The following is a 13,991-nucleotide window of genomic DNA, read 5'->3' as shown; positions in this document are numbered from 1 at the left end:
ATAGAGTAAAGCTCTGTTCCATCAAGCATTCCCAGGTCAATTGCAGCATTGTCAAGAGGATGATAATGTGTCTCTTTCAACAAAGTTCTTAGCCTTAGAAAGAACCCTGATTGTTTTCCAGTGTAAATGTTTCCATTTCCTATATCAGTCAACCTGTCCTCTTTACAGCATGGCTGCCAATTTTGTTAAATCGTGGCAACCATTGTTTTGTGGACCTGTAATAACTACAAAACAGGCCGAGCGCACCAGACTTCAGAATTTCATGCAGCACTGTCAGCAGAAAACAGTCCAGACCCCCTTCAGTTTGAATTTGACTTTGACCCCAGGTTCAGAAACTGAAAGGACAGCAAATTCACCCACTGCACAGTCACATTTTTATTTACCAGACTGGCACGGGGGGGGGGGGGGGGGGGAATGTAAATATTAGCTGTTTAATATCACATTCCTTAAAAGGAACTCTGAAATCAGTGACACTGAAGGAAAATCCAGAATTCATGCATTATCTGCAGCCATAAGTAATCCAGCTACTGTTTGAGGTTCAAGTCTGTAATCTTTTTCTCTGAACTAAATATCTAAATTCCATTTTTATTTGTTTTAACAGTTATTTTAAACAATATTTTTATTTCACTATAAAATTAATTGTATACGCGAAAGTATATAAAATCCTCCCTACAATGGTTTGTACTGTAACAACGTTCTTTTAGCATACCATCTTTCTCCTTCTCTCGCTCCTCTTTCTTGCTCTTTTTGCTGGAGGATTTGGACTGAGACCCAGTCTGCCCTGAGCTGGAGGAGGCTGCAGTTGTCCCAGTGCCCCCTGTACTGCTGGACGATGTTGTCGAGAGCACTTTACTGCCACAGAGCGCGCATGAAAGCAACTGGAGGAGAACCGGGGAGACTCCTTCATCCACAAGGAAACTAACCTGCAGCAGGAAATATAAAACAGCTGGAGGGGAGGAGAGGAAGGAAAGAGGCAAACATAGATAAAAAGTTTACTTGATTTACTTACAGCATAAACACAAACTTTAATCCCAGCAAAGCTCAAAAAATTTCCTCTGCTGAAATGATGAGAATATTTTGTGGCTGTTTTCTAAAAAGCAATCAATATGCACTTAGTGGAGGGAATGTTGTAATTCATTTAAGATTCATCTATTGTTAAATTTTGGGTGCTTTGAGTGAGATTTTGTGCATAAATCTTTGTAGCAGCAGAGTTAATACATCTTTTTAGAAGAAAATTAGTTGCCTGAAAAAATATTGAAGGTCATGGGATAGATGGATTAAACAAGATGGCTTATATGGCAAAGACTGGCACAGACTTGGTGCACTGTCTATGTCCTGTACCATTCAATTATAACCGGGATGCAGTGATCCCACAGTCTTTACATTAGCTTGAAGGAGTCTGACAGGTCAGCCAAGTCCAGATTTGTGTTTTCTTTGAATCTGGGGTATATCAGAAGAAAAAATGCTGCGTTTTTTTTAAAGTTAGTCAGTCTTGAAACAGAGGAGGGTCTATCTATGGCTGAGGTTCAATGAATTGTTTGTGTGCACACCAACTTTGCAACTTGGAGAAGTTAGCGAACGTTACACTTACAATCATCCTTGAGGCAGAATTTTTGCCAGTTTACTGTCCGTTGGCTGGCAATCTCTGCACAGGCCTTTAGATGCTCCATCTGAAAGAGGCAAAGGGATCAAACTAACATTTAATCACTTTGAATAGAGCAAAGAGTGACAAACATGCACTAGAAGAGATAACAAATAGGTTAGACCAAGGAGAGCCAATGGATGTTATCTATCTTGACTTCCAAAAGGCCTTTGACAAGGTGCCTCACGGGAGACTGCTGAGTAAAATAAGGGCCCATGGTATTCGAGGCAAGGTACTAACATGGATTGACGATTGGCTGTCAGACAGAAGGCAGAGAGTTGGGATAAAAGGTTCTTTCTCAGAATGGCAACCGGTGACAAGTGGTGTCCCGCAGGGTTCAGTGTTGGGGCCACAGCTGTTCTCTTTATATATTAACGATCTAGATGACGGGACTGGGGGCATTCTGGCCAAGTTTGCCGATGATACAAAGATAGGTGGAGGGGGGCAGGTAGTATTGAGGAGGTGGGGAGGCTGCAGAAAGATTTAGACAGTTTAGGAGAGTGGTCCAAGAAGTGGCTGATGAAATTCAACATGGGCAAGTGCGAGGTCGTGCACTTTGGAAAAAAGAATAGAGGCATGGACTATTTTCTAAACGGTGACAAAATTCATAATGCTAAAGTGCAAAGGGACTTGGGAGTCCTAGTCCAGGATTCTCCAAAGGTAAACTTGCAGGTTGAGTCCGTAATTAAGAAAGCAAATGTAATGTTGTCATTTATCTCAAGAGGCTTGGAATACAAAAGCAGGGATGTACTTCTGAGGCTTTATAAAGCACTGGTTAGGCCCCATTTGGAGTACTGTGAGCAATTTTGGGCCCCACACCTCAGGAAGGACATACTGGCACTGGAGCGGGTCCAGCGGAGATTCACACGGATGATCCCAGGAATGGTAGGCCTGACATACGATGAACGTCTGAGGATCGTGGGATTATATTCATTGGAGTTTAGGAGGTTGAGGGGAGATCTGATAGAAACTTACAAGATAATGAACGGCTTAGATAGGATGGACGTAGGGAAGTTGTTTCCATTAACAGGGGAGACTAGGACGCGGGGGCACAGCCTTAGAATAAAAGGGAGTCACTTTAGAACAGAGATGAGGAGAAATTTCTTCAGCCAGAGAGTGGTGGGTCTGTGGAATTCATTGCCACAGAGGGCTGTGGAGGCCGAGACGTTGAGCGTCTTCAAGACAGAAATTGATAAATTCTTGATTTCTCGAGGAATTAAGGGCTATGGGGAGAGAGCGGGTAAATGGAGTTGAAATCAACCATGATTGAATGGTGGAGTGGACTCGATGGGCCGAATGGCCTTACTTCCGCTCCTATGTCTTATGGTCTTATGGTAAATTGAAAATTGGCAGTGTTGAAAAATATAAAATTGATGAAAGATACAGTGTACATTAAACCGTGAACTTGCATTTAGCACTGTTCAAGACACAAAAACCTAAAAAGGCCTCTTAATTCAATATTGCAAATATAATAAACATTTTTACAGTTGCAGATTAATTTTGAGGACTTAGTGGTCTGTGTGAGGCAGAAATTTCAGAACCCTGATTATCTGCAGTAAGCATCAACTTACCAAGCTAATGAGTGTGTCGTACTGCAGAGCAGATCCTGAGGAAGCTGTGACCACACCACCACGCAAATGGATTCCTTGCTCCTCCAGCAGTTTTTTAATTCCTCGGACATGTGAATCAAGTGTGTGCAGATCCCGCAGCTGACGGTACTTCTCCTTTGATCCACAAATGAATAGCAGGAGCTTGCGAACTTGACGACGAACAAAGGGAGTCTGCTGGATCATTAGATACTGGAACAAGAGCAAGCTTTCACTGTTAAAGGAACACAGCAACTGCACAAACATACATGCTAACACAAACAAACAGCTGCTGTTGCAGTGCAATACTGAATCAGGCACTCACTTCAGACAGGAAATAGAACCAAGAATGGTCAAAGATAGGCGGTGGAACCCGAGAGTTAGCATCAGCAATCTTCTTTATTTGGTACGGTAATCTCAGCACCATTTCAGTCAAGAGTTGTGAGTACGCCTCGAACACATCTGCAGCATGACCCTGAAAATCAGCCGATATTAAGGAAGGATTTTAAAAAAGAAAATCCTAAATACTTGTGCCATAGAACCAAACACAATAAAAATTACTAACATATCTGTCAGCTGCAAAAACCTCATGCAAAAATGTGTATTCTTCCTTCCCCATATTCACATAAACTCTACCTTTTATCTCAAATACGTAAACATATATATATATATTATATATATATATATATTCCTGTTCTTCAAACATGTTCTAAATCCATAACTAATTTATTTACCATACTCTAAGCATAATGTCAGTCTTTTTATTGATACTCGACTGCAGGGCCTTTTATTTAATTACAAAGCCTTACCTTCACATATTGTCGCAGGAAGAATGGGCTCATGTCTGGAGGCGATGAAGAAGTGTGGGGTTTCAGGAGCTGACTTGTTACCACAGCTTCTTCTTCACCCTGTTGTGTTTTCCAATAATCCAACAGTGATTTAAGAACATGGAGGCAATAGTCAATGGCTCCTGAACTTAACAATGCAGTGGCTGTGGCATTGGAGATTAATGAGGAAGCCTGCAAGGAATATAATAATTACTTTTGCAACCTCCAGTAAAATATATGCTCCTATTGTCATACCAGTCCAGGCATGAAATATTACATTTATAAAAAACTGTCCCTTTTAAAATGGACCCTAATGAGCTGTTAAGGTGGTCGCCAAAGAATCATCTGACTTTTACAACTTCAGGAAGAGTTTTAACAACACCAGGTTAAAGTCCAACAGGTTTATTTGGTAGCAAATGCCATTAGCTTTTGGAGCCCTGCTCCTTCGTCAGATGGAGTGGTTATCTGCTTCCAAGGCACACAGAGACAAAATCAATTTTCAGAATACTGATTTAGAATGCGAATCTTTACAGCTAATCAAGTCTTAAATATACAGACAATGTGAGTGGAGGGAGCATTAGGCACAGGTTAAAGAAATGTGTATTGTCTCCAGACAGGACAGCCAGTGAGAGTCTGCAAGTCCAGGAGGCAAGCTGTGGGGGTTACCGATAGTGTGACATGAACCCAAGATCCCGGTTTAGGCCGTCCTCGTGTGTGCGGAACTTGGCTATCAGTTTCTGCTCAGCGACTCTGCGCTGTCGTGTGTCGTGAAGGCCGCCTTGGAGAATGCTTACCCGAAGATCAGAGACTGAATGCCCAGGCCGGGCTTTCAGTCTCTGATCTTAGGGTAAGTGTTCTCCAAGGCGGCCTTCACAACACACGACAGCGCAGAGTCGCTGAGCAGAAACTGATAGCCAAGTTCCGCACACATGAGGACGGCCTAAACCGGGATCTTGGGTTCATGTCACACTATCGGTAACCCCCACAGCTTGCCTCCTGGATTTGCAGAATCTCACTGGCTGTCCTGTCTGGAGACAATACACATTTCTTTAAGCTGTGCCTAATGCTCCCTCCACTCACATTGTCTGTATCTTTAAGACTTGATTAGCTGTAAAGATTCACATTCTAAATCAGTATTCTGTAAATTGATTTTGTCTGTGTGTGCCTTGTTTGGGAGCAGATAACCACTCCATCTGACGAAGGAGCAGGGCTCTGAAAGCTAATGGCATTTGCTACCAAATAAACCTGTTGGACTTTAATCTGGTGTTAAAACTCTTACTGTGTTTACCCCAGTCCAACGCCGGCATCTCCACATCATTTTGCAACTTCAACAGCCTAGGAAGCTTACTGGAAAGTTCCAAATTTGATTATAATGGGCAGAGGGCTCCCTTGAATGGACACGTTTAAATAGCACTCTTTGGTGGAATTTCATGCCTGCTATTGTCAAGACTTACTCCAAAACACAAGGAAAATAAACTTGCAGATTCTCTGACTCTGGATCTGCCATGTCATAAAGGATAGCTATTGAGATTGATTATCTACAATGAAGTACTTAAGACCACTATCTATCTTCTAATGTATATCAATGGTTTTTGATCAAGTGACTGAAAATCCTTCAGCACTATGAAAGATCATTTGCCTTCCATTGTGTATTAATGGCCATTCATCATGTGAATGAAACTGTCCTCTGATGTTGAAATCTTTTTATCCACAAAACAGAGAGAGACTGGGCAGTCTGTAATGCATATCAATCGCACCACAATGGCAAAGTCATCTTGCCTTCTAAAGACCGGAGGGGCTTAAAGTTCTTTAAAAGCCTCCTCCAACCAGTTTTTGAACAGTTCTTAGGTCACCTGTAAAAAAAATAGGACCTCTGGTTAACAGCCATCAGGACCTGTCTACACAATCGGCTGAATAGTCTTCACTTTGAATGAAGCCTTCTGGTTTGATACCAGCCATCTGAACCTACCTGAACTTCAATTCTAGTGGGAAGATCTCCATCCTTCTTTCACTATATTCTCAGACACCCAAACTGCTAGCTATTCTGTTTGGTTTTAATATTTGTGGAAGTCCACTACTGTCTCTAATTACATCTTTCCTGGGGATGCCTTGTGATTGACGTAGTGATAGACCTTTCAAGGGCAGTGTGTGAAAAAATAATACCCCTTGTTTAAATCTATGAAAGTCTGCTGCTGTTGACCCCAGACTAGCAGTTTGGGAACACACAGCAGCCTTAGAAATTAAATTACGCTGATTACAGTCAGAAGGGCAAGGACATTGAGGGTTTCAATCTCTCTCGCTCCCCTGTTCTTACACTTTGTTTAAGAACAAATGGTGCATCAGATTTTATAAACTCCCCATAAGTAAAGCAGCTAAAAATATTTCACTAACAGAAATCGTGCAATGATTTGCACAGGTTTGTTCATTCAGTGCAAATCAGCCACTTACCTCAGAAGCAGATTTTGAGCCTGATTTAGTTCGGGACATAAAAACACTGAGAAGCCTCATGATCACCAGGTGCACTTCATTCAGTGGGCTGCGGTCATTCTTCTTAGAAACATCCTGAGCAACACAATTATAAACAGTCAATTCATTAAGAGAGATTCTGAACATCTCAACTTCATTGGTTCTCGAGATAGAGGCAAAACTGGCAAGTTTATAATTACTGGAAGCCACTAATTGCCCCGAGGCAGTGGTGGTGGATTTCCTCTTAAATTACTGCAATCCAGGTGGTAATTGTCCCCATTTTCTTCTTGTTACTGAACTTTAAAAGCACTTGTTTACTGTGGATGATTTGCTGTGTCACTTCAGGGGGCATTAAGAGTCAACCAGGTAGTGTGGGATTGAAGTTGTGTGGGGGCCAGACCAGACAAAAAGTTTGGCCTCCATTCCTTGAATGGCATCATGGAACCACCTAGACTTTTTAGAACAATCTAGTAGCTTTCATGGTTATTCTGTTGGTGCCTGTCCACCAATTTTCTATTTCACAGCTTGCCTTTGCGAAATTACAACACTGAGCTAGTCCAGAAACATAACCACTACACGGTACAATATGAAGAAAGGTGCTGTTTGGGCACCCATTCCCTTCGTCTGCCCATAACTGCTTGGGTTGCTGTGTGTGTAACAGCATTCAGTATAATAAACTACAGCAGCATTTTTACTCAGACTAGTTGATGCAGTTTGCAGATTTCAATGGATTAGTGCATTCAGCATAACTAACACATAAAGTGTTGTAATATTGGGTTTCATCAATACCAATGAACCTCTAAGTCTGAATAATCATTAGAATGTATACCTACACGAACTCTGCTCTGTCACTTCAAGTTCTGGGGACAGGGCCTGGGTGGGATTGTGGTCGGTGCAGACTTGATGGGCCGTGGATGTGGGTGGCAGAAGGGCGAACTCAAGTGTCCAAATTACTATGTAATATCTCCATGTGATCACCACAACTGGCACAAACCTGGGAGCTGCTTATCAATAGAAGGTGCACTTTTAAATGGTGAAAAACACATGAAGATTGACTGCTGAGGGCCCAGTACCTTCTTGTCCATGCACAGTTCTGCAATGAGTTGAGACAGAAGGTTGTCCAAGGCTCCTTTATCTTTCTCATCTTCTCCATCCAGGTCAGCAGTCAGCATTAAGATTACCTGTTGGATGACAGGAAATGTACATAGAAAATGTCAATAACACATGAAGCCTGTGCACAAATTAAAGACATTTCCAAATTTAACAGCACAAAAACTGGTCCCCGATTTTTTTGTTAACTGCATTTCCTCTATGATTGTTATCTGTTAATTTTCTTTTATGATGGTTATTCGTTTTGTTCCTGTAGAATGTTTTGATATTTGTAAAAGGAGTCGAGATGTCAAAGTGTGCTGGAACTGGAAGCGTTCCCTAAACTTGAAGGAGGATCAAGTCCTGACCTACTCCACCAGACAGTTAGTTAGTTCTATTTTAAGAGTTGCTTCATTTTGAAGTGTTTTAACTGGTTTATGTGAAGGGACTGCACTCTATGTTACAGGCTAGGTGTACTACTAATGTTTAAGGGATCAAAGGCCAAATGAAGCAGATGAGAGGTACAAGAGACAATCACTAATCAATGTTGTACAAGGAAATGCAGTGTGTTTAAAATTATGACGGGTTCAATGCTACAAAATGACAATGACAAGGATACAAGCTCAGATTACAGCAATTTTAGTGCATCCACATCCTTTAATTGGCTTTGTGACTGAAGGGAAACAAAAACCGGAGCAAGCCCCAGACATGAAGCACTTAGCATTTTTCCATTCCTGATCCTCGGTGTTACTGCAATTTCTCCAAATGACAACACAATACATTCAGCACTTATCTCTCCAATGGACCTAATATGCCAATTTCTACTCAACATAAAACTACATTTTGTATCACCCTAGAAATGTAAAATAAGTCAGATAAAGTCTGCTGGGACAAACAATTTTCACCTGCATGTAGGGGATGGCTCGAACTCCACCAACGTGACGGAGCTGTGGCAGATGCTGTAAAAGTCTCTCGAGTAGCATCAGACGCACCATGTGGAGCCTGTGAGAGAAGGAGTAGAGGGGATTATTCAACTGCCAGGTCTTTACACAATTTTTCACTGAACTTCTGGTTAAGGTCCGAGGAAATCTAACCGGTCTTAAACTGCACCTGAATTGGAAGAATAACTTTACAATTTTGAGATTAAAACACATTTTCTCACCTGTTGCTTGTATGTAGGTCACCTTCTGTTTCACCTTCTCCTTCTGACCCTTCTCCTTCTTGCTGTCCAGTTGTGGTACTAATGGCTCCAGTGCTGGAACTGACACTGCCTGGTCCTGTAGGATGTCCCTCAACTGTAGTATCTCCATATGCACTGCTGCGTCCAGACACTATATAGATTTTTAAAAAAGGTTAACCGTATCTCGCTATATTATACATATATATGTACATAAAGATATATATATAATACATATATATTATATACACACACACATCATTTACATAGATGCCTATTTATATATACTCCACTATGGGTTATTATGGCTACATGCACTGATGACTGCACAATTATATATTTTGTGTCAATAATTTCTTCCTGGGAACAGTGAGGTAACAAGTGTGTTTAATTTATTTTTCGGGCCCTATTCCTGTTCAGGCTGATTGTGGCATACTGTTGTCTCTACATTACTGTCATCCCTGAAATAACAGAATACCAGGAGTTGCAGTAAGATGGCTGAGGCAACTCTGGTTGCAGAGAATGTAAAGCACAGGTAGTGCAGTGAAGACCTGTTGTGAAAGAATATATTCCAATCCTCAAAATATTCTTAAAATATAAATCAACTAGAAGGCACTTAATGCCTTGGCTCTAAAGATAAAAAGGGATTGTGTGTTCTGCCACCAAGGGATCAGTTACAAAAATGCAAAGTTTTAAACTAATTTCTCTTCCATCTGTTTTATTTTTAAACTGTTAACATCTTACTGCATATTTAGGTCAATTGCTTACCACTGTGTTCTCCAGCAACTGAGTCAACAGCACTGCCCCCGCTCTCTGACCCCACACTGCCACCATGCTCCGCAGGTGATGTTCGCAGCGTCGATCCATCTGTTGCCGCTGTGCTCCCTTCATCATCAGAGGCTGGAGCTAAAAGCATAGCAACGGCTGTTACAGGTAAAAACACCATATTTACAAACCGTGAGCACAAGCACAGACGTTTGAGACAAACATAGCTGCAGATCATGGGCTTGGCACAGCCTTCAGCAGCTTTTCAATATCGCAACTATTAAGCAGCAGGACATTATAGGTACAGAAAGTTTCTAGCAGCTGACCAAACAACAAAACGTTTCTCACATAGACATGAGACCCACAGACAGAAGAAAGATTCATCCTTCAGCACCTGGACATATACTTAATGACCGCCGAAAAAGGCAAAAGGAACTTGGGAACAGAGAGTTTTTTTGCTTGGTGACTAAGAAATTCTTTGATTTTTCTGCGAAACTGACTTTTCCCATTGTCACACAGTCTGGCCGTCCAGCACATTTAAGTACTTAATTTCCATTCAGCTCCCTCTATTAGAAACCATTTACACAGTGAGCATCAGTAGTAGATTTAAACTCAGTCCTCATTAAAACAGATCAGTTTTCAAAAACTGCCTCATTTCATTTATTGGGGATTGTAATTATATAATTAACATCAAGTCACTATACTGCGAGGTATAGATGCAGACTAAATGTTGTGGAAGAGCAGAGGAATTTGCGGGAGGGGTAGAGGTTCGCAGGTCATTAAAGGTTGCACTTCAGGTAGATTAAGCCTTAAAAGAAGCTGACGAAATTCCAGGTTTTATCACAAGAGGTGTATAATACAAGTCATAGGGTAGCAGGGAGCCTATACAAACTTAATTTGATTTCATAAAAATGAGGAGCAACAATGCGAGACATTTTGAACAGAGAGCAGGATAAACATCTTCAGGGTTGCGGCTGAGGCAGAAACTGTGTTGACATTCAGGATTAGGTTGGAGAAATAGGTTAAAGAGTTGACAGGAAACAAGAGCAAGATGACTAAATACAATACTGACATTTGCTTATGGTGGGGTGGTAATCACCAACATGGGCAGGATGGGCCAAATGGCACGTTTCCTTGTGTGTAGATTCATATCATTTTGCTTAGGGCACTCCCACTCCAAAGGAAATACATGACTTTGCAACTTGCAAAACAATTCTAACTATAATTATTCAACTGTGTTTATTTTAAATGCTTGGTTCCCATTTTACTCAATGTTTATTTATTTAACACCTCTCGTGAAGCAGGTGTCCAAATAGTAAAGTCAGAATCTTAACTCCTCCATGGCTGGTTCTTTATCACTTTCCATATCTGTCTCCATCTGTAGGTTATTAGTACCACATTATCACCTTCGAACCAAGAAGGGGGAGGGAATCATCTGAGCTATAGAATGATCTACAACCTATCAATACTCTAATTCATGAAATTTAATTCAAGTGAGGTAAATCAAATGGGAACAATTGTCTTCACCTGTCAGGCTGAAAATTGACAGAACTTCACCTTTTACACATACAGACACAGAAAACGTTGTCTTGACTCGAGAGCTAGCTGAAACAAGCAGATAAAGTGAAGACTCCATGGCTTACCTTAAAAATTCTTATTAGAGTCGATGCTCAACTACCTCAGCTGACATCCAATGACCCTGACTAAGAGTATTAACACAATGGGGGGAGTTTTCCCAGGAATCGTAGTGGGCGGGGGATGGACCATGCAAAGGTCTGTTGACCTCAGGCAGGATTTTCCGATTTTAGGGCGAGCGTGGCCGAAAAATTCCACCCAATATCTTTAACTGTATTAAATTGCACTATTACTTCATTTTATTTAATTCGCAATACAATTTGTAATCACAACTCCACGACACCACAGAGCCAGCTTAAAACGCCCCATCCTGAATCATCAACACTATCCAACAACAACTGATACCATGAAGACCGAGTCAGACAAACATTTTCTTTCTAAAGACCCGTACCAGATTTAGCCATTATAGTTACCTGAGGCTGTGGTATCAGACAGCGTTCCTGCATCCAATGAGGAGGAGCTGGGTGCCTGTCCAGATAGTCCGAGGCTCTGTAGACCCAGTGCACTGCTACTGCTACCTGTTAAAGATAAAAATCAACAGAAATCTGATTCAGGAACCCTGCATTCAATCAGCAGGCATAATAACAAGATGCTGAGCTTGTGTTTACGTAAGCAGAATCATATTCTGGGTCCTGTAAACCAGGCAATGTTTCAAAAATCAATAAAATATTCAATTACAAACATAGCTGGAACAGCATCTCTAAAATCCAGACTGGCTGCACCCAGTCAGTGAGGTGCATGATTTCATAGGTTTCAAATTCACCAGGTCTACAAGTTCACTTACCATCAGTCTCGCCAAAGTAGAGATTAAATAAACTAAGTCAAAGTAACAACCCCGTATGACACATGCTGAATCTGAGCTGCCTGGCTCTGACAAAGGGTCACCACCTGAAACATTAACCTATCTGTTCTCTCTCTCAGGCTTTCCGTGTATTTCCAGTCTGAGTCCAGGTTCTAAACAAGGTGGATGAGCTGAAGGAGCTTTTTCTCATTTTTCTTGTTTTGACTTCTAACACTAGTAGTTTTCACAAACAAAATTCAAAAAAAAAGGATTTTAGGAATCTTTTTTCATTCTGTTCAGTTCTTTGCAAGTCAGCCAAAATGACTGTGCAGATCCCAAGTTTCCCATTGCTCCCTAATTCATAATGCTGTAGATCTGGATGAATCAGAAACATTGTACTGTACCTTGCTGATCTTGCTGCAGGCTAAGGGCTATGGCCAGTTCCACCATCGTCTCATCATCTGCATCTGGAGGGATGTCCAACATTGGCGGGAAGCCCTCTGCTCCCGCTAGCAATGCCTCCAGAGGAGAAGGGTTTCCATTTGTTACATTTTCAGCCGACTCCAAAACCATTGATTCCGACTGGGAAAGAAGGGAAAATGGTGTCATAAGCAGATCAAAAAAAGCAGCAGGAGATTTACAAATGCAAACTTTATTAAAACTGCTGCTGGTCAAAACTAATCAATACATTTTACAGTTTGGCTACTTAACTCATCATGTTCAGTTTCACTACCTAGGAACTGGAGTAACATGTGTTATGATGACGATGTTACCTGTGTGATGTGGTAAAGCGATTTTAGCTTCCTCCTCCCCTGTCCAATCCCCATTCAATGAAAAGTTTCTATGAATTAACTCTAACTACATCTATCCTTTTCTTTTCATCTTTTAGTCAGCGAACAAGACACTGCAGATCTATACAAAGTGCTTACCACCATCTCAAAGTCTCCGTGATCCACTTCACTTTGTTCCTGACTTTCTTGACGGATATTTTCATTGCCTGCCATTCCTGATGGTTGCATTTTATCCTCAGCATCATCATCATCATCATCATCTTTATCACCTGAAAAACAAATGGAGACAGATCTTTAGACTAAAATCATTTGTACTGCAAACTAATGTTCTGTGGCAAAAAACTGGATAAAAGCAAATTGCTGCGGATGCTGGAATCTGAAACCAAGAGAGAAAATGCTGGAAAATCTCAGCAGGCCTGGCAGCATCAAAGTTTGACAAAGGGTCATTTGGACTTGAAACGTCAACTCTTTTCTCTCCTTACAGATGCTGCCAGACCTGCTGAGATTTTCCAACATTTTCTCTTTTCGTTTAATGTTCTGTGGTCACTCACTTGGAATCAGTATGGGCTTGAGTCCAAAGTAACATTTACACTTCAATGCAAAGTCATGCGAACTGGAAAACTTCAAGTGTGCGATGCATGTACACTGAAGTACGCTGGTGTCCTGGGGCAATTTTTACACATTGACATATATATCAATATGACAATATCTTGGTATAACATATACACAACAATGTATTAGAATTCCTATTCCTAACAGTGATTGATTCAAAGTTTTATGTAATGATGAACTGCAAGCATAGTTCTCCACTGTCTTTATTAAGGCAGGGAAGACGCGAGATGAAAAATACATTTTTAATTATCACAAAGGGTGTAATTTTTGTCCTTTAAACAGTACAACTTTATACAGATTTCAAAGCTTGTAAAAGGGAATCAGTATATCCATCATTTTTGTGAACATTAACAGTGTTTGTAACCAGACATTTCAAGATACATTGCATCACTGCATTTTGCTGGGCATTGTTCAGATCTCTCATTCCTTACCCATTGGGGTGTTGCTGCGAGGAGGAGATGGCAGTGTGACATGTCTACGCTTGCTCCGTGGTCTCAATACACGAATTAGCGCCTGTTTACAGGCAAAACTCACTGACTGGTCCTGAGGAAAAAACAATTCAGAATTATTGAGATACAGAACACAAGCAAGTGCCAAGTAAAGGCACAGATACTGTCCCT

General features: G+C 41.1%; 1 protein-coding gene across 9 annotated transcripts in view; it reads right to left on the bottom strand.

Moving 5' to 3' along the window:
* Window positions 1-13,991, bottom strand: part of ubr4 (ubiquitin protein ligase E3 component n-recognin 4) — a 174,588-nt gene that overhangs the window by 63,625 nt on the left and 96,972 nt on the right. For 7 of the 9 annotated variants that reach the window (XM_078238861.1, XM_078238865.1, XM_078238863.1 and 4 more), the window contains 14 exons: window positions 13,803-13,914; window positions 12,898-13,028; window positions 12,373-12,550; window positions 11,601-11,705; window positions 9,556-9,693; window positions 8,773-8,941; window positions 8,516-8,612; window positions 7,595-7,702; window positions 6,504-6,617; window positions 4,038-4,247; window positions 3,554-3,703; window positions 3,214-3,441; window positions 1,592-1,670; window positions 710-946 (listed from right to left, as the gene is read on the bottom strand). In XM_078238861.1, coding sequence (XP_078094987.1) covers window positions 710-946; window positions 1,592-1,670; window positions 3,214-3,441; window positions 3,554-3,703; window positions 4,038-4,247; window positions 6,504-6,617; window positions 7,595-7,702; window positions 8,516-8,612; window positions 8,773-8,941; window positions 9,556-9,693; window positions 11,601-11,705; window positions 12,373-12,550; window positions 12,898-13,028; window positions 13,803-13,914 — 2,056 coding nt within the window. The remainder of the gene's footprint in view (window positions 1-709; window positions 947-1,591; window positions 1,671-3,213; window positions 3,442-3,553; window positions 3,704-4,037; window positions 4,248-6,503; window positions 6,618-7,594; window positions 7,703-8,515; window positions 8,613-8,772; window positions 8,942-9,555; window positions 9,694-11,600; window positions 11,706-12,372; window positions 12,551-12,897; window positions 13,029-13,802; window positions 13,915-13,991) is intronic. The other 2 variants (XM_078238862.1, XM_078238866.1) reach the window with 1 other exon arrangement.

The sequence above is a fragment of the Mustelus asterias genome, chromosome 22 (genome assembly GCF_964213995.1).
Source record: "Mustelus asterias chromosome 22, sMusAst1.hap1.1, whole genome shotgun sequence".
Lineage (NCBI taxonomy): Eukaryota > Metazoa > Chordata > Chondrichthyes > Carcharhiniformes > Triakidae > Mustelus > Mustelus asterias.
The sequence above is the reverse complement of the archived record's forward strand: the minus strand, read 5'-3'. Positions and strand labels throughout refer to the sequence as shown.